This window comes from Scylla paramamosain, chromosome 14, assembly GCF_035594125.1.
Source record: "Scylla paramamosain isolate STU-SP2022 chromosome 14, ASM3559412v1, whole genome shotgun sequence".
NCBI classification, from domain to species: Eukaryota; Metazoa; Arthropoda; class Malacostraca; order Decapoda; family Portunidae; genus Scylla; species Scylla paramamosain.
This window is the reverse complement of record NC_087164.1, coordinates 9,017,994-9,042,422: the sequence shown is the minus strand read 5'-3', so window position 1 is coordinate 9,042,422 and position 24,429 is coordinate 9,017,994. Positions and strand designations below refer to the sequence as shown.

The following is a 24,429-nucleotide window of genomic DNA, read 5'->3' as shown; positions in this document are numbered from 1 at the left end:
CTTTATGTACTCTTTTTCTCCTTTATGTACTCTTCTTCTTCCTCTTCTTCTAGTACTTCCTGAAATGTGATAGGAATACTCGTACCTTGGATTCACACAGGTGGTGGATGATGACACTCGCGGTAAAATAAGCATTACTTTTTTACCTTCAGAGAGAGAGAGAGAGAGAGAGAGAGAGAGAGAGAGAGAGAGAGAGAGAGAGAGAGAGACGAAAATATGAGGAGGGATGCTAACAATAAGTTTTGTTTTGAGTAAATAATGATAAAGAAAGCTTCGTATCCTTGGCCTTTTTTTTTTTACAGTATTCAAAGATTTGAATTATCATTATTATTATTATTATTATTATTATCATTATTATTATTATTATTATTATTAGTAGTAGTAGTAGTAGTAATATTAGTAATAGTAGTAGTAGCAGTAGCAATATTCATAAAAAATAGCCCAGTTTATCCCTTCATTCGTTTCCATTACCACGTTTTACATAATAAAAAGAAATTAAGAGAATAACGTATTTAAGTATAACGTAATTTTAACATAATGATCAAAATACTATTACTTTTAATATATTTTCTTGTTTAATTGTAAGAGGAAGGAAAACGAAAACCATATATAAGGTAGTTGTTATCTCTCTCTCTCTCTCTCTCTCTCTCTCTCTCTCTCTCTCTCTCTCTCTCTCTCTCTCAAGCGGGTCACAAGTCGTCTCATGATTTAGAACAAGGACAGTGTTCACCGACAATAATATTTACGAGTATGTGGTGTGGCATTTCCGTTTTCTTTCAGTACGCTTTCGTTACCTCTCTCTCTCTCTCTCTCTCTCTCTCTCTCTCTCTCTCTCTCTCTCTCTCTCTCTCTCTCTCTCTCTCTCTTTCTCCATAATGAGGTAAATTTGAGGTAATCACGTAATTTGCGTGATTTTTATATTTAGCTGATTAATTTTGTCGCTGGGGTATTTTCATCTCTGCCGTTTTCTATTGTTATTTATTATTATTATTATTATTATTATTATTATTATTATTATTATTATTATTATTATTATTATTATTATTATCATTATTATTATTATTATTATTGATACTTTTCATGTTTTTTTTAAATTATTATTGTCGTTATTCATACATTTTCTGTTACTACTACTACTACTTCTACTACTACTACTACTACTACTACTACTACTACTACTACTACTACTACTACTACTACTACTACTATCCAAATTATGGCGTGTATGGTATAAAGGAGAACAGGTAGAACGAGGAGGGGGGTAGAGAGGAGGGTGGAGAGGGAGGCTTTCCCCCTTATCTCCCTGCTCCTTCCTTCCCTCCCCCCCTCACCCACCTCCCTTCCTCCACCATTAATCCACCTCCCTCCCTCCCTCCCTTGCCTCCATTAACCCTCCTTCTTTCCTTTCTTTTTCATCCTCTCTCTTTCTCTCTCTCCCTGTCTCTTACCTCCACTCCCTCCCGTTCTCTTATCCTCTCTCCTTCCTTTTCTCCTTCCTCCTCCACCTCTCCCTCTTCCTGCCGGTGTAACCCACTTGGCTAGGATAACCAATCATCCATCCACCTGCACCCCTCCACCCTTACTCCACTCTTCCGCTCCTCCTCCTTTCGTCATTTACCTTCATTTCTTCTTCCTCCTTTTACTTACATTTTCTTTTCTTTTTTTCTTTTTTTTCATTTTTTTTACTTTCCATTTCGTGAATATTCGTATTTTCTTATCTTGATTTTGCCTCTCTCCTTGATATTTCTCGTTCTCATTCTGTTTTCCCCTTTCGTTGTGTCCTTCACTCCTTCCTGTCTTCTCCGTCTTTAATGATATCTCCCCCTCAGTTATTCTCTTCTTCCTGTTTCGTGTTTTTCATGTTGCTTTCTCTCTTCCTCTTCGTCTGTCTTTTTTTTCTTTAACTCTTCTTTCCTTCACTGTTTTCTTTTGATTCTGTTTTCTCTCTCTCCCTCTCTTTCTTTCTTCTTGCTGCCTTTTCTCTCTCTCTTCCTCGGTATTTCACGCTCTCATTCTGCTTTCTTGCGTTAATCCATCTCTCCCCGCTGCCTTACCACGTCTCCCCGGCTCTCCCTCCCAGCTGCCTCTTCCTTACCCTTGTGTGCGTCTGGCGGTGCATAAATATGTCCACGAGGAGATGACGCCCCTCGTGAAAGGGAAGCATCAGGTGGTCTCTTTTTGGCGGCCGCGGGATGTAGGTCGCCACTCCTGCTTGGCCCAGGTGGCGGGGGTCGTGGCTCCCTCCCTCTGCCACGTTCCCCACCCCCCCCAGTAGTGGCACTCTACCTCTTCCCTTCTTCTGACACTTCTCTCTCTCTCTCTCTCTCTCTCTCTCTCTCTCTCTTCCTCTCTCTCTCTCTCTCTCTCTCTCTCTCTCTCTCTCTCTCCTCCCGCCACTTTAGGGTGTACAGTGACACACTCCACCACCTTCCAGCTGTCACCATCGACCTCCTCTCTCGATTCGGAAATAAATGTGCGATATTCTTTTGTTTCTCTCTCTCTTTTTTTTTTTTTTTCTCTCTCTCTCTCTCTCTCTCATTCTGGCATACTAAAGAGGTGCGTGCCCCACACACTACGTATGTATGCCCTGCCGTAACGCTCCCTGCTTCCTTGCCATGCTGCTGTTTGTGTTGGTATTCTTAAACACCTTGCTCTCTCACTAGGACGGTTTTCAAAGGCCGCAGCGAGGATTGGTTGAATTCTCGTGTTTTTTTTTTTTTTTTTCCTCTCTCTTTGTCTCTCTCGATGTAGAGTCTTTCCTAAAAAATCACTGGTATCATGAAAACACACTTCATGACCGCAATCATTTTTTTGCTGCAGTCTGTTAAAAGTAGCTGGGTGTTGACTTCCTTCCCCTTTACCCGACACGACACTCCCTTTCGTCACTCTCTCACTCTCTCTCTCTCTCTCTCTCTCTCTCTCTCTCTCTCTCTCTCTCTCTCTCTCTCTCTCTCTCTCTCTCTCTCTCTCTCTCTCGACACACTCCAGGTCCTTTGTGTACTTCCTAGCTTCTTTCCCCCTCAGTACGTACACAAAGCAGTACCACGCTATATACACTGCTAGGCTCCTTTTAAACACTCACCGGCGCCATCTGGACACATTCTTACGCATCCTTTTTATAATGCTTCTTTCCCTTTCTCTCTCTCTCTCTCTCTCTCTCTCTCTCTCTCTCTCTCTCTCTCTCTCTCTCTCTCTCTCTCTCTCTCTCTTTTTCCTGCAAACTGACAGATCAAAGGGAGGAAAGAGACGTGTTTTTCTTGTTTTTTATATTAATTTTGACAGAGTACTCGCGTGCAATGGCTCTTGTTTATTATTATTACAACTTTTCTTACATTCGTCGCATAATTTTCCGTATGGAGTTGTTTTGTGTGGGTGTGTGGTTGTTAGCTAGTTGTGTGAACGAGTGAACGAGCGAGACTTGTGTGAGGCATGAATACGTGTATGAGTGAACGAGCTAGGCTTCAGTCATAAGTGTTAAGTTGAAGTGCGCGGCCTGGCGCCGGGAGATCACCTACCTCCAGCCTACTGTTCACACCTTCTGTGAATAAACACCTGCACTGTTACCTGCGTTTCCTGTGCCCCTGCTGGGTCAAGAGTCGAACATGGCGCAGTGAGTAGGATCAGGACAAGGCTGCAGTGGGTACGGCGCAGAATGGAGAAGCAGTTGGAGGCGCTGGCTGCCCTGCTAGCGCGACAGTCGGAGCAGAGTCAGGCTCGCGAGGAGCGTTTAACCCAGCTGCTGGAGAGAGTGGGGACACAAGCTCCCAGTCGCACCACGGCGAGCAATGAAGGCGAAACCACAGCCCGCAGCACGTCTACCCAGGGCGCGAGGTTCCCGACGTCCGCCACCATCATTCCTCACTTAACGGCGTCAGCATCTTTACGTGAGTTCGACACGTGGCGCCATAAGTTTGAAGGATACGTAACCCTCGCCAGGATAGACTGTCTCTCCCTGGCTGAGCAGAGGGCGGCACTCGCTGCTGTCCTAGACGACGAGTGGACCCGTACACTTCGCTACGGGATAAGCTTACCGAGAGACGCGGAGTTAAGAACCATCCTCGATGCAATGTGTGAGTACCTGCGAAGCCAGCGCAACATCATCATGGATAGAAGAGACTTCTACTCCCGCGTGCAAGAAACGCAAGAAGGTTTTGACGACTTTTTATGTGCTGTAAAGGAAATCGCCAATTTCTGTGACTTTTGCGACCAGTGCATAAACCATCAGCTGCGTGACAGAATTGTCGTAGGGACACGAGACGAAGTGGCTCTGAAACGCATGCTGGAAAACAAGAAACTCACCCTTGAAAAACGCCATAGATATTTGCAGAGCATCAGAGAGCGCTAACCAGTGTAGTGCAGTACTAAGGGGCGGCTCTCACTCTTCGAGCCATGGTGTGAACGCTGTCTCGAACTACAGGAAGGGCAGTTTCGGGGGCTCAAGCCCCACGGGCTGTTATCGTTGTGGCAAAGATTGTCGCAGTGACAAAAGGGGATGCCAGGCAATAGATAAAGTGTGTCGTAACTGCGGGAAAAGAGGGCATTTTGCGAGTGTATGTCAGCAGACAGTGAGGAAACGACGAGGAGCTTCGAGGAGTTCCTCAACTGTCTCTCCTCATCGCGGTGCAGGCCCGAGGCGGGGAGCCAGTGCCAGTGTATACCAGCTCTTATCAGGCGTATACACAAAGACGGTGACGGCACGACCTGCGCCCCAGGTGCTCATTACCGCCACACATCCCGCTGGAAGAGACAAGATTACGTGGACTCCTGACTCTGGGGCCGAAACGACCGTTATTGGCCTCGACACGGCAACACTCCTTGGAATCCCGCCCTCCAGCTTGGCGCCCGCTGATGGTGATGGACTTTATGCTGCCGGTAATCACCCCCTCACCTGTGTAGGAACTTTCTCGTCGCACTTGCAACTGGGCGACAGGGAAGCTGAGACTGTTGTCGAGCGTGGTGAAGGAGGTGAAGGGGGCGCTGCTTAGCTGGTACGATTCCATCGCTCTCGGAATCCTCCCCGAAGATTTTCCGGCTCAAATCCGACCGCTACGCAGGGAAGAACAGCACACCGGCAACAGCTCCATCAAGTACCCGACCGCCTCGCAGCCACCTCTATCTACGCCCACAGAAGTGATCAGCTGGCCTCATTCCTACGACCCAACGCCACAGCAGCGTGCGGGGCACGCTGCTGCTGTGATCAAAGGCCTTTCCCAGCGTCTTCGAAGCAAAGGAAGGTTTACGTGCAATGGCTGGTGGATCCATGGCCATCGAGTTGACAGACGACGCTCGACCCTTCGCCGTAACAGCATCTCGTACAATCCCTTACAATTGGCGTGAAGAAATTAAGAGCCAGTTGGAAGAGCTGCTTTAACAAGGGAATCATCGAGAGTGTGGACTACCCTACGGCATGGTGCCACCCCATCGTGCCTGTCCCAAAAAAGACATCTGGTGTAAGGCTGTGTGTTGACCTGACACGACTCAACCGTTACGTGAAGAGGCCCGTGTATCCAGTGCGCTCACCTCATGACGCCATCGCCTCGATCGGGACCGGAGCAGTTTGGTTCACCACTCTTGATGCCAAGATGGGGTATTTTCAAGTCCCCATTAGAGAAGAAGACCAGGATTTAACCTGCTTCATAACACCTTGGGGTCGGTACAAGTTTCGGCGAGCGGTTATGGGTCTCGTCTCGTCTGGAGACGAGTATAACCGTCGAGGAGACCAAGCTCTCGGCGACATACCTAACACCATCAAGATCGTGGACGACATCCTGGCCTATGACTCCACCTACAGTGCGCACTTAGCCCATGTCATTCAGATTGTGCGGCGGTGTGACCAGCACGGCATCACTCTCAACCCACAGAAGTTTACATTCGCGGAAAGAGTGGTAGATTACTGTGGTTACTCTGTTTCTGGACAAGGCTACACGACAGACTCAAAGAAAGTTAAGGCAATCTCTGACTTCCCACGACCACAGCACATCACCGACTTACGATCATTCATGGGTCTTACAAACCAGCTTGGAAGCTTTTCTCCTGCTGTGGCTGCAGCTGCACAACCCCTCAGAGATCTCTTACGCCCGAAGAACAGTTGGTGCTGGTCTTCTAACCATGAAGAGGCGTTTGAGAAGGTGAAACAGTGTCTCGTCAGCCCACCTGTCTTGGCATACTTCGACCCATCATTACCAACGATGCTACAGACTGACGCCTCAAGGATGCACGGATTTGGAGTTCGTTCTCCTGCAGAAGCACAGTGACCAGTGGAAGATGGTGCAATGCGGGTCAAGATTTTGTTACAGACACAGAGAGCCGCTATGCAGTAATAGAGTTGGAAATGGCTGCAATCGTCTGGGCAGTCAGGAAATGTGGCACCTACCTGAAAGGACTCCCTCACTTCGATCTAGTGCTCGACCACCGCCCGCTGATACCTCTCCTCAATAGCAAGTTGTTGGGAGAAATAGAGAACCTGCGGCTGCAGCGCATGAGGGAGAAGCTTGCTCAGTATTCTTTCACAGCAAGCTGGCAAAAGGGATCGACACACTGTGTGCCCGACGCCCTCTCACGTGCTCCAGTACAGGACCCAGTGGAGGAAGAGGATGCTGCTACTTCTGGTGACCTCGACCCTCTCCACTCAGCGGTCATCTCAGCGTTATCTGCCACCAATGAGGACGGCGTCCGCTTAGCACCACTCCAGGATCAGACTGTGGAAATGGTACGTGCCGCAGCAGCAAGAGACGGGGAGTACTGCTTGCTCAAGAACGTCATCATCGAGGGCTTCCCTGATCATTGCCACGACCTCGATCACCGCTTGCGTACGTACTGGCCGGTGCGCAGTCTGCTGGCCGTAGACGACGACCTGGTGGTTTACGGGCCGAGGCTTCTTATTCCTCACAGCCTCCGCCGAGAAACACTAGAGCGACTCCATGACAGTCATCAGGGGATGGAGCGCACCAAGCGACGGGCCCGACAAACGGTGTACTGGCCTGGTATGGACAGAGACGTTGAGAACGTCGTTTCTGGATGCTCACTATGCCGTCCACTCCTACCAAGCCAAGCCAACGAACCTCTCTGGCAGGACACGGACACACCCAGCAGGGTGTTTGAGTCAGTTTCTGCAGACTACTTCCACGCAGCAGGCCGTACATACCTCGTGTATGTAGATCGCTTGTCTGGGTGGCCTCACGTGTCTGCATGCTCACGTCCAGCATCGGCTGATCAGCTCGTTCGTGTCCTTCGGGGTGTGTTCGCCGACACGGGCGTGCCTGTTCTCCTGAGGACTGACGGTGGACCGCAGTTCACTTCTTCATCGGTACGGCGCTTCCTGGCTCGATGGGGGGTGGAGCATCGTGTATCTTCACCTCATTATCCACGCTCCAATGGTCACGCCGAGGCAGCGGTCAAGTCCGTGAAGAAGCTGATCCTCACGACCACACAGCAGGGACACCTGGACGAGGATGCGTTCGCTCGCGGGTTGCTGGAACTGCGCAACACTCCGAGGGCGGAAGGGCGATCACCAGCACAAGTCCTCTTCGGTCATCCTATGAGGTCCTGTGTCCCGGCTCATCATCGCTCATACGCTCAGCAGTGGCAGCGCGCTGCTGATGAGTGCGACGCCAAGGCAGAGCGACTGAGGAAGAAAGCGAAACTTCGCCACGACGCGTCCGCCCGTACTCTTCCTCTCCTGCACCTCGGTGGCCACGTCGACGTTCAAGATCACACGACAGGCCTCTGGGATCGCCTGGGTGTCATCGTGGCTGTTGGGCGAAGGAGAGACTACCTCATCAAGATGGGCAGCGGTCGCGTGATGTGGCGTAATAGAAGACACCTACGCCCACACAGACCTCTTGCTCCCCTTCCTGTCGAGCAGCACACCGCTCATGGCGGTGCAGCGCTTCAGCATCAGGGTCACGAGGAACACCACCATCCCGGCAGCCCGGAGCATCAGGGTAACGGGGTACACCGTGGCCGAGAGCAACCAGAGCGTCGAAGCAGCCGACAGCGTAGGGAGCCGAGACGACTGCAGGTGCGGTGGCACCGTAGCACCTACGATTAGTCGTACGTGTTCATTGTACGCTGTGTTTGTTTTGTGTATATGTACCGTGTTTTCTGTACTTCAATCATTGTAACTTTGTTTCATGTGTTACGGTAGCCATAACAAAGATAAGGAATCTTCCTTATGTCTCGGGGGAGGTGTGTGGTTGTTAGCTAGTTGTGTGAACGAGTGAACGAGCGAGACTTGTGTGAGGCATGAATACGTGTATGAGTGAACGAGCTAGGCTTCAGTCATAAGTGTTAAGTTGAAGTGCGCGGCCTGGCGCCGGGAGATCACCTACCTCCAGCCTACTGTTCACACCTTCTGTGAATAAACACCTGCACTGTTACCTGCGTTTCCTGTGCCCCTGCTGGTCAAGAGTCGAACAGTGGGGTGTTCACAAAGACGGAGGGATGTGTGTGTTTTTCCCATCGTTTCTAATATTTACTTTTGACACAGTAGTCCACGCGGAATTGCAGTATATTACTATCTTTATTAGTAGTTTTCTTCCTCGTCTATTCGTACTTCTTTTTTCCTGTAGAGTTGTGTGTGCTTGTCTTGTGGGGACGAAGGGATGTGTTTTGTTTTTTCTTCCTTTCCTTTCCTTTCCTTTGACACATTACTCATGAGGAATTGCATTTTTTTTTATTATTCTTATTACTAGTTTTCCTTCGTCTCCCCTTTTATTTTCCCCGGTGGAGGTGTACAGGTTTGCTTTGCAGAGGCTCGTATTGTTCCTTCCTTTCTAATATTCATTCTGACACAGTAATCATGTGGAACTGCTGTTTATTATTGTTGTTGGTTTTCTTCTTGTTGTATACTTTCCCCTGTTGTTTGTGTTTTACCAGAAGTGAGGGGTGTATTTTTATTTTTTCCCTTCTTTTTTCTTCTCTTTCAGTATTCATTTTGACAGAGCACTCACGTGGAATTGCAGTCTGTTGTTTCTGTGAGTTGTCGTCTTCTGTTCGTATACTCTTCCCGGTAGCGCTTCTCCTTTCTTGTCGGAACGTAAAGATGCCCATTTGCTTGTTTTTTACTAATCATTTGGGCAGTTCTTATGCGGCATTGCAATTTATTACTCTTAGTTGTCTTTCCTTTTCTCATATGTTCGTATGCCTTTTTTTTTTCGGTAGACTTTTCTGTAATTTACAAGAGTGGAGGGATATTTTCTTTTTTAAAATTTTTCCCAGAATGCAGTTTGAAAGTAATCACGCGGAATTGCAGCCTATTATTATCGTTATTTTCCCTCGTCTACTCGTCTCGTATCATTTTACCAGTAGAGTTTTGCAAGCTTCTCTCTTTACCTTGGAGTTCTATAGGTTTTGCCGGAAGGAACAGCCGTAGGTGGTGACGTAGGCTATCACATTATCGTCTGAATGGTATAAGCCCTTCGGTTCATCAGGAACTTACTTTACACCTTCCTCATACAAAATTAGAAGCGAGTGAAGTTATGTGATGGACTGTTTACCTGGTGGAGTCTCAGGGCGTCCACCTGCGAGGCGCCTGGTGAAGGGGTGTGCTAGGGTCGAGGGGGCGAGGGGGCGCGAGACTGGTAAGGTAAATAAAGGAAGGAGGGAGAGCAAATAAAGTGTAATGCAAAGGTGCCTTCATCGGCCTGCCTTGATGAGAGAGAGAGAGAGAGAGAGAGAGAGAGAGAGAGAGAGAGAGAGAGAGAGAGAGAGAGAGAGAGAGAGAGAGAGAGAGAGAATTTTTAAGATCAATAATTAAGATAGGACAAGAAATAATAGTTTCAAGTTTGATAAAGTTAGACTAAAAAAAAAAAAAGATATAGGATGATAGGTAGAAACAGTTTGGTATGCTTCATAGAGACTGTCATGTGTAGACCTGACGGCTTCTTGCAACTTCCCTTATTTTCTTATGCCCTTATGACAAACAGACAGACAGGCAGATAGAGACACAATGAAGCAGACAGACAAAACAGAGACAGACAGGCAAATAGACAAGAATAGACCTGCATTATTACACACGGACAAAAATAGACGAGGATTCATAACACACACACACACACACACACACACACACACACACACACACACACACACACACACACACACACACACACACACACACACACACACACACACACACACACACACACACGCACACAATTTAATGTGGCATAAGAGGCTTTTAAGGTTAATCTCTCGTATCCTCATTTCGGAATTGAGCTGCGTTGACCTTGAATCTCCCAAGCAGAGAGAGAGAGAGAGAGAGAGAGAGAGAGAGAGAGAGAGAGAGAGAGAGAGAGAGAGAGAGAGAGAGAGAGAGAGAGAGAGAGAAGCCAACCATATGCCGCTCTTCTCTTCCATCTCCAACTGTTTAAAAAGAGTGTAAAAATCAATGATAATGAAAAAAAAAGAGTAAGAAAAGTGAAAAGAGGGAGCAAGTAACCAACCACATGCTATTTTTCTCTTTTCCCATCACAAAACTAAATAAATGAAAGAAATAATTTTATTAGCGTTAACGGTAACTTTAATACTCATAGACAGTAGGATAAAAAAAATAAATAAAGGTTGAGGATGATTAACTTCTTGCTTCATGACGCGTAAGAACAAGAACCTTTAACAGTATGTATAGAATTGTTAGTGTTTTTCTTTTTCCATATTTGTCTTCCTCAGTTTAATCTTCGTGCTGTTTGTTACGTTCCCAGCAACGTTTAATTTTTAAGATGGTGAAGAGAGAGAGAGAGAGAGAGAGAGAGAGAGAGAGAGAGAGAGAGAGAGAGAGAGAGAGAGAGAGAGAGAGAGAGAGAGAGAGAGAGAGAAAGCAGCATATGGTTGGTTACTTATCTCCTTTTTATTTCATTTTTCTTTTTTTTTCTTTTTTTTACTTTTCCTTTAACTGTAAATTTAGGTGGTATTAGTTACTTCATTAGTTGTTCTGTTAATTTATTCAATGAGTTACTTTTTGGGTAACTGATAATTAATGAGTTAGTTATTAGTCATTTCTTAGTTCTTAGTAGATTCATTGGTTAAATCGTTTGTAAGTTGATTTTCGCAGGTAGTTAGTGAGTTAGCTGGTCGGTTATCTGTTTGTTGAGTTAAGTAGTTCAGAAATTAATTGGAGTAGGAATGATGGAGGGAGCGAGTGGGTGGGTGCTAGAGAGAGCGAGTGGGTGGGTGCTGGAGAGAGCGAGTGGGTGGGTGCTGGAGGGGGCGAGTGAGTGGGTGCTGGAGGGAGCGAGTGAGTGGGTGCTGGAGGGAGCGAGTGAGTGGGTGCTGGAGCGAGCTAGCGAGTGAGTAGATGCTGGAGCGAACTTTTGAGTGTGTGTGCAGTGAGAGATACCTAACAGCAGCGTCCCTTGTCTCCTCGTGCTGCAGCAAACAGGTGGCCACATGGACCGCGGTTAGAGAGAGAGAGAGAGAGAGAGAGAGAGAGAGAGAGAGAGAGAGAGAGAGAGAGAGAGAGAGAATAAAACACAGATGAGAGATCTTGAATAGTAAATAAATAAATAAATAAATAAATAAATAAAAAGGGATACTAAAGATTTTGCCTGCAAGTAACTGTTGTACGTGTGTTTGTGTATGAAGATTCACGTCAGACTACACATTTGCAAGCTAAGAAGCGTCTCACACTACATACGTCCATATAGACAGTTATTTCAGATGCAACATTCCTTTCAACTCATAGATACTCCAAAAATTATATCAAGAACCAACGCAAGACATCTGCGCCACATTAGAGGTCTTCTCTTACTAAAACACCTGCAATGCTCTAATCACAAGCTACTGACACTTCCCCTCAAAATGAGAAGAGAGAGGAATAATGGCGTCTTTAAAGAGGGTAGACTAAACCAGAGAACCCTTATGTATGTATGGTGCTCGTCTGCTGCCTGTAGGGGCGGAAGGTGTGTGTCCGCGGCGCGTGTTGTTGTTTGAGCAGCCACGTGAGACCTGAAGGTGAGCAGGGTGTGTGTGTGTGTGTGTGTGTGTGTGTGTGTGTGTGTGTGTGTGTGTGTGTGTGTGTGTGTGTGTGTGTGTGTGTGTGTGTGAGAGAGAGAGAGAGAGAGAGAGAGAGAGAGAGAGAGAGAGAGAGAGAGAGAGAGAGAGAGAGAGAGAGAGAGAGAGAGAGGAATCGACACGCGTGGTGCGAGGGGAGAGTCACATGCTATGAGGCGTCACTCTGGTGTCCTGCACTAGCTGTTCTTTCACTGTTGAGAGTAGACGGAATACAACGCTGATTCAATTATATCCTATTAAGTGAAGTGGGTCGGAAGCCAAGGCTGCTGCTGTTGTATTCTTCAGTGTGTGTGTGTGTGTGTGTGTTCCGGCTTAAGCTTCCCGTCACAAGCCTCACCACCATCACCACCATCACCCTCACCACCACCGCCGCCATCGCCACCTCTACAAACGAGTTGAAATGTCACCACCTCAGAAAAATGGGCACAGGAATGGGATGGCTGTGTAGTGTTGAGCAGCAGCGATGACAGAGGACAGGAGGAAGTGGAGGGAACGGACTGGCTGTGTGTGGAAGGTACGGGAGCATATGAAGAATGTAGAGGGAATTGGAGCAAGGGAGGCGAAATGTGAGAGATAAGCAAGGAAGGAAAAAATAAAACAGATAGAGGCATGGGATGAGAAAACAATGATCTGAAAAAAAAAAAGAAAAACAAATAGATAAATATTCTCATCTCAAAAGAACAAGAAAGATGAAATAGAAGCGATAAATTTACCAAGTAGAGGCATGGGAGAAACAGTGACCCACATTCTTAAAAAAAAAAAAAGAAACATATATATCAATTGAAACTATTTTACAAAACCCACAGAGGTGATTAGTAGAGTTCTCAATGTTTACCTCCCTTTAATGATGCAGACTTCATAATAAACCATTACTAGAATCACGAACGCACTCCTGAAAACGTCAGCAACTCCCGCTAGAGTCTTCTTGAAAGTAGTGAGGTAAGACGCTGAAAGGTTTGGGAATACAGTGTAGGGGAGAGGGGAGGGAGGAAGGGAAGTGTATGGGCTGTCGAGGAGCAGAAGAGAGGGTAGCAGAGGGGCGGGGCTCCTGACCTAGTTTACGTTATATCACTGAGACGAGACAATGACCAAAGCTTGTTGACACAGACACACACACACACACACACACACACACACACACACACACACACACACACACACACACACACACACACACACACACACACACACACACACACACACACACACACACACACACACACACACACACACACACACACACACACACACGGTCCTTTTAGTACGCTGTCACATAATTCATCAAATAAATGTGTAAATAGAGATAAGAGGAAATAATAAATAAGAAACAGAGAGGAAAGAGAAGAGAAGAGACGAAAAGAGAGAATAGAGAAGAGGAGAGAAGAGGAGAGGAAAGAAGAGAATAGAAGAGAGAAAAAAGTAGGTTAATCAGGCTGTTTGCCCTTCTGGGTTGTATCCATTTAACCTACTTCGGGGAGAGGTCGTCATGAGAGAGAGAGAGAGAGAGAGAGAGAGAGAGAGAGAGAGAGAGAGAGAGAGAGAGAGAGAGAGAGAGAGAGAGAGAGAGAGAGAGAGAGAGAGAGAGAGAGAGAGAGAGAGAGAGAGAGAGAGAGAGAGAGAGAGAGAGAGAGAGAGAGAGAGAGGACAAACAAACAAACACAAACAAATTCTTCGGAAGCGTAATGTAAGAGTGAAAAAAAAGACTGACTTGCGTAAATCTGGACACCTACGTACGCACATCACTTGAGTAAACACACACACACACACACACACACACATACCAGGAAGATGAACTTCTTTGTTTATTTATCGCATGAGAAGAACGTCACGATAGAGAGAGAGAGAGAGAGAGAGAGAGAGAGAGAGAGAGAGAGAGAGAGAGAGAGAGAGAGAGAGAGAGAGAGAGAGAGAGAGAGAATCATGTATTACGTATTTATTTTTTTATTGATCTCCATTTTCAATTTTTGTCTCTCCCTTTCATAATAATATTTTCTTTTTTTCCTGTTTTATGCATTTTTTCCCTTTCTCCCTTATTTTATATCTCTAATTTCGTTCGTTTCAGATCCTTGTATGTGTCTTGTTATTTATGTTTATTCTTCTGTCAGTTTGTTTTGTTTTATCATTTTTTTTTCACTCTTGTTATCTTCATATTCTCTGTTTTTTTCAGCCATTCATTCATTCATTCATTCACTCACTCACCTATTTAGTCATTCAATCATTCATTCATTCTTCCATTCATTCACTTATTAAATCACCCATTCAATCATTCATTCACTCATTCATTCATTCACTTATCCACTCACTCATTCAATCATTCATTCACTCATTCATTCATTCACTTATCCACTCACTCATTCATTCTTTCTTTCACTTATTCATCTATTAATTCACTCACGGAGCTCCTTTTCCCAGCGTATTTTTCTTACCATTTTATCTGTTTATTTATCGGGTTCCCTCCAGACCCCCTGTTCCTTTGACGGCTCTTACACAAACACATAAGAAGCGACGCGGCGCAAGGTGCAGGTACACTGAAGAATGATAAACACACCCCATGTCTGTAGAGGGAATTCGTGCAAGGTTCTTTCAATTCAGCTGTTTACGGGAAATGCTTTCTGTCATAACTCTGAATTTGTCTTTCGTTGCAACTTTAAACATCATAATCATGCAGAAATTAGGTAACAGAAGGGAAGGATACGCGATAGTAGATTGTAAGGAATATTACAGGTAAGATAAAAATATAACACGAAGCATTGAGTACTTGTCTAGGTGATGGAAGTAAGGAAGTAAAGGTTTTGAGAGATAGTCGTGAAGAAATTAGGAAGAAATAATAATATGGAATAAATGAGTACATAACACATTAAACAACAACAACAACAACAACAACAACAACAACAACAACAACAACAACAACAACAACAACAACAACAACAACAACAACAACAACAACAACAACAACAACAACAACAACAACAACAACTACTACTACTACTACTACTACTACTACTACTACTACTACTACTACTACTACTACTACTACTACTACATCACCACCACCACCACCATTACTACTACTACTACTACTACTACTACTACCACTGTTAGTTATTTTCTCATTAATGGTGCTACTTAAGAGCATAAGAATTTGGTTTACAATCTAACCTGCCATATCTTACGAAATTAGAGTAATAGAAAATGCTGTTAATTTTTACCTCACTTGGTGGTTTACGTATTTATTTACTCGTGTCTTTAACTTATCTCTATTTTTCTTCCTTGCATTACTAAGTTTCCATCCCTTTTATATATGTACGACTTGTTGCTTTCTGTTCATTCCATCCACTATTCTATCTCTCTGTCTATATATGTTTATTTATGTATGCAGGTATTTATCTCAACTTTCTATCTGTTTATCTATCTATGCTCATATACCTACTCTATCTTACATGTATTTTCCTACATCTTCATCTATTCGTCTCTATATTCATCATTATTTTCTGTCCATATTACTTGGTGTATATCTTTCTACTCTTCTCAGTGTACCTGAGTGTATTTCTTTTAACGTGCATCTCTCAGCGAGTCGTCGATCTGATCATCCAAATAAATATTTAAGTCAATACATGACTCGCTCCTTTTTTAGTAGATATATGTTACCTTTAAAGTACTTACACGTGGGGGAACTTAAAAGAAGTGGATGATAATGATTTGGGTGCGAGAGAGAGAAAGAGAATGATCAGGGTGTTAGAGAGAGAGAGAGAGAGAGAGAGAGAGAGAGAGAGAGAGAGAGAGAGAGAGAGAGAGAGAGAGAGAGAGAGAGAGAGAGAGAGAGAGAGAGAGAGAGAGAGACTATAACACGGAGGAAAAAGATGAATGGCGCGTCGCGTAGAAAAAAACGTATGTGTTTATTTGTGTGTGTGTGTGTGTGTGTGTGTGTGTGTGTGTGTGTGTGTGTGTGTGTGTGTGTGTGTGTGTGTGTGTAGGGCGTTTTTTTGTGGCTGTCAGATTAAACTAATCTTAACCACCACGTATGTGTTTAGTACCATAACACACACACACACACACACACACACACACACACACAGGTTATGTACTTATCTCTCTTGTTACTAATTGATCTCTGCTCTTCCCTCTCCCTCTTGAATTCCTTTCTCTCTCTCTCTCTCTCTCTCTCTCTCTCTCTCTCTCTCTCTCTCTCTCTCTCTCTCTCTCTCTCTCTCTCGAGAGAGAGAGAGAGAGAGAGAGAGAGAGAGAGAGAGAGAGAGAGAGATGGGGGGCGTGGTGGTGGCGGCGGCGGTGGTGGTGGTGGTTGTGAGGGGAAGAAGGGGAGCGAAAGAGGAGGGCTTGTCTTCCCCTCTGATGGCCCGCGGCAGTCTGCTGTGTCTTGGTGCTGTGGTAGGGCGGCTGGGACGGCGCGCGGTTACTTCTGTCACTCCTTTCACACTCGCACTCTTCGCTTCACTGCCTCTACCTCTCTCACGCCACGCTTCTCCAGGATTTATACCGCAGTCATCACTCCCTCATCCATTCGTCAGTCATTCTTTCTCTCCCTCACTCTGTTCTTTTTCTCCGTACTGGCTTCGCTTGTCTCAGTATTGTGTTGGAGACAATTTTCGATCTTGAATCGGTTTGTTGTTGTTGTTGTTGTTGTTGTTGTTGTTGTTGTGTGTGTGTGTCTCTTTAACGGTGCTGGTTTGTCGCTCTCATTCTCGTATTGTTTTTTTTTTTTTCTTTCTTTGTTATTGAAGTGGTGAGTGCGCTTTTTTTGTTATGATTGTTTTTTTTTTTTTCATTCTTCTGTTTTCTCCAGATTTTCCTCTCCTTTCTTTCACGATATTTTATCTCTCTCGAGTCTTGTTGCGTGGATTTTTTTCTTTCTGTACTGTATTTGCATTTACGTATTATCATTATAGACTTTTTTTTTTCGTTGTGCATTTATTCCTCTTTGACGCCAAGAAGGAAGAATTGAAGAAGTGGTTCGTGTAAAGGATTCATAATAATTGCTTTATATAAGTGGATTCATATGCTACTGAAAATGATTCATTGTAGCTTCCTGACTCTGTGCCTCGAGTAGACCCGTCGATAATAAAAGAAATAAAAAAAAAAATAAACGAATAAATAAATAAATGAAAACAAGTTAGATTTGTGGACACTTAATAGAGTTATATTTAGTTTTCGATTGCTTTAGGTTTAGATGATAGTAAATATAGATAAAAGCAGCACACGATTACCTCAGATAGTTAAAGGGCGTAAGTAATCCTGTGTATTTAAATGTATGCGTGTATAGATCACTTCCGTCATCTTCATGTTTAGTTGATCAATTCCACACTATAAGAACCCATTTTCTCCGACGTACTTCATCATTCAGTCAGTAATCAAAGGCCACTTGATTGCAATAGCTTAAGATTAGAGTCTCATGAACCACTGGGATTCCTATATGTCTTTTTCCTTGTTTTTTTTTTTCTTCCCTTTTTCCCCCTCTCCCCTAATGAAAGAGCAAAGGAGACTATAGAATATATATCTGAATTAATGTTAGATTCTGTATAACTAATGGGATGTCCTGTACCTTTTTTCCCTGTTCTTTCTGTTTTCTTTCCTCCCTCCTCTCTCTTTCTCTCTCCCATTAATAAGAGAGAAGATTATACCTTCACCCGATTGATAGTTATTTCCTCGTCAGTTTTCCCTTAAGGGGCGTCTGGGTCACGTGCCTCCTCGCTTTCCTTTTCTATTTCCCCTGTTTTTGCGTTATGGAAAATCAATGACACGGAAAAGAAAAAAAAAACGTGACATTTCGCCGTGATTGCCTGGGGGGAGGGGGAAGGAGAGAGAGGGAGAGGAGGGGAGAGTGCCGGCGACTCTCCCGGGACAGACTTGACGTGTGGGAAAGTTGACGAGAGAGAGAGAGAGAGAGAGAGAGAGAGAGAGAGAGAGAGAGAGAGAGAGAGAGAGAGAGAGAGAGAGAGAGAGAGAGACCTAAACACAGTGCAGCATGACGCTAATTGTTTGCTTGCTTGAGAACATGATGGCGTGCGCAGCAAAGTGGCGTTGACCCTAAGTGTTTTCCTTCCCATCTCCGGCCCCCTGTCTGTTGTTCCTTGTTGGCGCCATGTGATCCTGATTTCGGAGTGTCAAAGTCAGTCAGTCAGTCAGTCATTCAGTCCCTTTCTCCTTAAGTGTGAGATTTGCTGGAGAGTATCCGTGTGTGTGTGTGTGTGTGTGTGTGTGTGTGTGTGTGTGTGTGTGTGTGTGTGTGTGTGTGTGTGTGTGTGTGTGTGTATGTATGTGTGTGTGAGTGATATGAATTCATGTGTGTGATACGAATTCGTGGTTGTTATACGTTATATTTGATATACATCTATTTTCTTTCAATAATCTCTTTCTCTTTTTTCTTATATTTATTCTTATTCTTAAGATTTCTTTGTTTTTATTCATGTTCCGTATTTCCGGGTTTGTTAGATGGCTTCCTTGAGTATGTCTCTCTCTCTCTCTCTCTCTCTCTCTCTCTCTCTCTCTCTCTCTCTCTCTCTCTCTCTCTCTCTCTCTCTCTCTCTCTCTCTCTCTCTCTCTCTCTCTCTCTCTCTCTCAGGCATCCCTCACGTTACCCATTCTGTACAGTGACACGCCGACAAGTACAGTATATCACACAACACACAACTTATCTTAGCACGCCGACAGGAGACTCAGTTCCTTCATTGTGCTGTCCGCTCCGCCTCGGTGACCCTCGAGGGGGCGTGACCAGCCAGACAAACCCGCGCTAAAGACTTGCGTGTGATCTAGTGACACAGAAAATCGGACTAAAAAGTGTTACCGTCATTATCAAGTGAATTAAAGGACATATTTGGGTCAGTGTATTACCGCCAAGATGCCAGGACAGAATTCCTCTCTCCTCCTCATGGAACTATACATCTCGAAGAGTGAGTATGGCGAGACTTGTATCGTCTCTCGCCTGTTTAGAACTTCACTACAACTATAACTGGCGAGTTTCTGGACGTTCTTCCCCTTATTTCTCACCTTTTTTTTTTTCCTCTCTTTCTCGTTTTCTTTTTTCGTCTTTTTCGCTAGGGAGTGTCCATCACCCACACCATCATTCGCCATCACTGTCACCCTGCCCGTCTCGCTTCCTCCCTACCTCGATGAAGCGGCAGTAAGGGACCTCATCTCTCCCTCCCGCCAGTCACACTGCCCGTGTCAGATGGCGGGGCTCAGGTGCCGCGGACGAGAGCAGTCAGGGCACCGCTGGGTGTTAGGATGCCAAGAAAAACAGATGACATCTCCTGTTTTTTGTTCTCTCTCTCCCACCGACCCGCGCTCCCACGCTGCTGAATGTTTACTGTTTTCCTCGTGTTGCTAGGAAATTGTTTTTACACACACACACACACACACACACACACACACACACACACACACACACACACACACACACACACACACACACACACACACACACACACACACACACACACACACACACACACACACACACACACAAGTCGGGAGTCCTACCACGAAAATGCTACCGTAAAAACTCATAATCAAACAGTAAAAGAGAATCTGTTATCTGTCGATCTGTATTGATTGTCTCAGACCTAACCCAAAAGAAAGGCTTCAAAGGATCAGTCAGGTCAGGTCTCTCTCTCTCTCTCTCTCTCTCTCTCTCTCTCTCTCTCTCTCTCTCTCTCTCTCTCTCTCTCTCTCTCTCTCTCTCTCTCTCTCTCTCTCTCAGCCGCTTAATAGAACCTCGTGACCGGGAGGTGAGGAGCCACTTCAACACGAACCTGTCTTATAGGAACCTACACACACACACACACACACACACACACACACACACACACACACACACACACACACACACACACACACACACACACACACACACACACACACACACACACACACACACACACACACACACACACACACACACACACACACACACACACACACACACACACCAAGCTTTATAGACTACTCACTGTATATTATCTTTGAGCAGAACGACCACACCCTTCCTCACTAGGTTAACAACGCGTGTCTGTCTATACGCCTATATGTCTGTCTGTACGTACTAGTAAATACATGAAGACATTGGGCAGTACTGTGTGGATGGAGACACATGGTATCTTGTTATTATTACTATCATCATTATCATAACTGAATGCATCAGTGACCACGCTGTTTGTTGGCGCGATATTTATCCATTCATTCATTTATTCTCTTATACTGATGGCTTTTGTACGGTCTCGCCGCTCTTCGGTGTTGTAGTAAGTGAAGTTAGAATCAAAGGCTGGACACGATAATCCTTCTACTAGGACCACTGCAGCTACATTAAACAATCATTCTCGACGCTAACTTTCTTTTATTATGGCGCTTTTTTTTATGGCTTTTCTATTTTGATCTTTGTCATTACGGCCATGAATGGAGGCGAAAAGGAAGAATTTCTTCCCCTCACGGAAGGCCTTAGTGATCCCCTTCATGTACGAGTAAACGCAGGGCCGCCCATCAGCCCAGGAAGCAGCCCACCGCGGCACGCGGAGAGTGCCTCTCCTGCCACGCGGAAGCTTTGAAACTATTTTTGTTTGAAAGGCAACTTAGAGGTGCTCAAAAAATCCATTCCTGAGATGACATGGTGGCATTAGTGTGGCTGACTGGCGCAGACCGTCCCGGTAGTGGGGCGCGGAACTAATAACATACGCCTACTTTTGCGTGACGCCTGTGACCAACGGTGGACCTAAAAAAAAGAAAAAGAAAAAAAAAACTGATGAAGGGTGGCACCGAATGATGGTCAGACTCCACCACATGTCTTGAGTATGATGTTTTGTAGCATTGGCTTAACGTATCAACAACCACTGAAGTGATGTTGACTCAACACGAGGTTACGTTTCTCATTCTAAAAAAGCGGTAGAGCATGCAAGAAAAATGGTGAAAAAAATAATGCTTTTGAAATTCATTAATGAGGTATACTCGTAAAAAGCAGAACCTTGGTTTTTATAATAGTTTTTATCAGTGACGAGTAGATTTTACCGTCATTCGTCCTGTCAGACTTACATAATGAGTGTCGCCGTTCACTGTCTTACAACCTTACACTCTACTTCCTGCCGGTCTGTTTTGCATCCTCCCCTTCGTGTATCACCACCTGAGGCGCCGCCAGGAAGGGAGAGAAACGGTCGCATTAAGGAAAGACTTGCAGCGTCACTAAGTTAGTCCTCCCTCCTTCACTCTTCCCTAAATAGCACCTAATGGGGTTTTGCGTTATTGTCTGCCTGTCTGTCGCTGTCTGTCGCCACCTGCCTCATCCTCCCTCCCCCATTCTTTTTGTAAGGTTCTTTTCTCTCGTTCTTTCGCAGTGTGTGTGTGTGTGTGTGTGTGTGTGTGTGTGTGTGTGTGTGTGTGTGTGTGTGTGTGTGTGTGTGTCGTGTGTCGTGTCGTGTCGTGTCGTGTCGTGTTTATCTGACCCTTCTTGTCTGTCTGTCTACCTGTTTTTATGTTGACTTTATTTTCGTCTCTGTTTGTCTCTACTCCCGCCTACCCACTTACCCTGATTCTCTCTCTCTCTCTCTCTCTCTCTCTCTCTCTCTCTCTCTCTCTCTCTCTCTCTCTCTCTCTCTCTCTCTCTCTATAGCGGCATAACTAGTCTCTTCCTTTCGCTGTGGAAATAATTAAACAGAATAATTTTCATTCACTCAATTAACGACACAAAGAAACGAGTGACGGGTAAGACGAAACTGTAATTAAGAGAGAGAGAGAGAGAGAGAGAGAGAGAGAGAGAGAGAGAGAGAGAGAGAGAGAGAGAGAGAGAGAGAGAGAGAGAGATTACGAATACTGATGTGTGTGTGAAAAAAAAATTCTGTTAACTTTTCCTTCGTAAAAAAATAAATAAATAAATAAATAAATAAATAAATAAATAAATAAATAAGATAATCATGTGCTAAGTAATGAACAAGCAAGACTGAAATTACGGACAAGTATTTTCGAGTGCTTGATGAAGTGTTTGTAGGATCTACGCCGCTGTATGTAGAAGTAGAGGAGACATAAAAAGACGAACGAGGAATAACAGATCTCATTTCTTAGTTGTGAATGTCTCGTTTGTACCACAGTGGCGTTGAGTTTTGCTAAGCTTTGTTTGTCTTGGCAGTGTTAGTGAGACGAATGCACTAAGGGAGACTGCAGTTCTAATAGTGAAACTCTCCTCCTCCTCCTCCTCTTCCTTCTCCTCTTCTTCCTCTTCTTTTTCTTCTTCTTCTGCTTCCACCTCTCCCTCCTCCTCCTCCTCCTCCTCTTCTTCTTCTTCTTCTTCTTCTTCCTTTTCTGCTTCCACCTCTTCTGCTTCCACCTCTCCCTCCTCCTCCTCCTCCTCCTCGTCATTTCTTCCTTCTCATTGTCTTCTTCCTGTTCCTCCTCTTCCTTTTCCTTCTCCTCAACTTTTCGTCCTTCTCTTCCTCCTCCTCCTCCTCCTACTCTTACTACTACTACTACTACTACTACTACTACTACTACTACTACTACTACTACTACTACTACTACTATATACTCTTTGTCTCTCCCACTCCACAAATTATAACTTCCGTGCTATTTCTCTTTTGGGAATAATGTATGCAAATCTCTCTTCTTGTGTAATATACGTACTGTATCACACTTCCTCGATATTCTTAATGGAGGAAAACCATTGTTACTTATTCTTTTGTTAGATTAATGTGTCCTTTCTTCAGACCCGTTTTCTGTTGAAGCTCTGCAGAACCCAAGTGAGGACAGACTGAAGCACTCTTTCCACTGAATCTCGATATAAACAACTCACCCGATAAACAAAATGAGAGGATAACGAGGGACGGCTGTCAGAAAGGGTGTGGGAAACTTATTTTAACATTCTGGGGGAAATAATGAATTGTCTCATACGAGAAATTCCCACTTTGCTGATTATGTTTCCGAAGTTTTACTCACGATACGCATTGCTACACATTATACTCCCAGTTGATATTACCCAAGCCATTACCGGGTGAATCTGTATCAAACTCCATCATAATAAGAGGAACTGAAGCAGAGTGACAGCATTATGAGTCCTCGTCACGACACATTGTGCCTCGAGTTGATATGCAAACCAATACTTGATGGCAGTAGGAATTCCACTAAATTGAATGGAAGCAGTGACAGAGTGTTCCTGCAGCGTGTGTGATACCAGTAGGTGCTAGGAACCAATGCCCGAGGGTACGCTTACCTTTTCTCGCCCTGGATACGAACTGATAACTTACGGAGAGGACCTTGAAGTAGTGTAAGCTAAGATCAGGTAGCCTTGCTTGGTGGCTGCCGGCCTGAAGTGGTGCCCCTTACTCCAGACACCTGTAGAACTCTACGAGCTGCTTCACACGCCGATCTTTTTTTTTTTTTTTATGTAAAGGAACCTAAGGGGAAAATTTATAGTGGAAGAAGAATGGAAAATATAACTTAAACGTATCAATACCACATCATCGAATTCATTATATTCTAGATGTCATTAGAGAATTTTATCAAGTAAAGGATAATAATTTTTTTTTAAATCATAGGTTTAGAAATCGTCTAGATGCAACACAGATGTATTTAATCTGCTCTGTTATGACGAACTAATACGTGATTTAATGCATGTTTCACAGCTCCTATTCTTTGCTACTGTATTTTTGTATCTTTTAAGGTGTTTTACAAGTCTCTCTCTCTCTCTCTCTCTCTCTCTCTCTCTCTCTCTCTCTCTCTCTCTCTCTCTCTCTCTCTCTCTCTCTCTCTCTCTCTCTCTCTCTCTCTCTCTCTCTCTCTCTCTCTCTCTCAGTATTAAACTTTGCCCGTGTCTCCCCGCAGCCATACAGTCGCTGGACACCCTCAACGACCAGATCGTCGAGTTTGTGTTTAGCGGTGTCGACTTCGAGGATGAGCGCCATGGCGGCTCCCCCAAGCAACGCGAGGCTCTCAAGTCCTCCATGGCTCTTATGAGGAGGCTGCTTGTGGACGCCCAGGTGAGAGAGAGAGAGAGAGAGAGAGAGAGAGAGAGAGAGAGAGAGAGAGAGAGAGAGAGAGAGAGAGAGAGAGAGAGAGAGAGAGAGAGAGAGAGAGAGAGAGAGAGAGAGAATTTTTGCACGTTTTAAAGGACCTAAGATATAACATACAGAGGTAGATAGACAGAGATAGAAAGATAGGAAGACAGATAGAAGTAGAAGTAGAGAGAGAGAGAGAGAGAGAGAGAGAGAGAGAGAGAGAGAGAGAGAGAGAGAGAGAGAGATTCATAAGTCTTTTTCCTTCCTTCCTTTTCCCAAGTTGCCGTTCATTTATTTTCTTCGCTCGATACGAAAATCTGACATTTACCCTCAAAAAAAAAAAAAAGACGTACTTCAACTGAACTAACGCCTGACTTAACTTAATCATACCTTACATAAATCATCTTAAGCCTAACCTAACCAGTACCAGAATTAA

The 24,429-nt window shown here is 44.7% G+C and overlaps 1 protein-coding gene across 2 annotated transcripts in view; it reads left to right on the top strand.

Moving 5' to 3' along the window:
- LOC135106815 (uncharacterized) overlaps positions 1-23,929 on the top strand; it is a 118,847-nt gene extending 94,918 nt beyond the window's left edge. Inside the window, exon 4 of one of the 2 annotated variants that reach the window (XM_064016149.1) lies at positions 23,821-23,929. In XM_064016149.1, coding sequence (XP_063872219.1) covers positions 23,821-23,872 — 52 coding nt within the window. In that variant the 3' untranslated portion in view covers positions 23,873-23,929. The remainder of the gene's footprint in view (positions 1-23,820) is intronic. The other variant, XM_064016148.1, reaches the window with a different exon arrangement.
- The last annotated feature ends 500 nt before the right edge of the window (positions 23,930-24,429 follow it).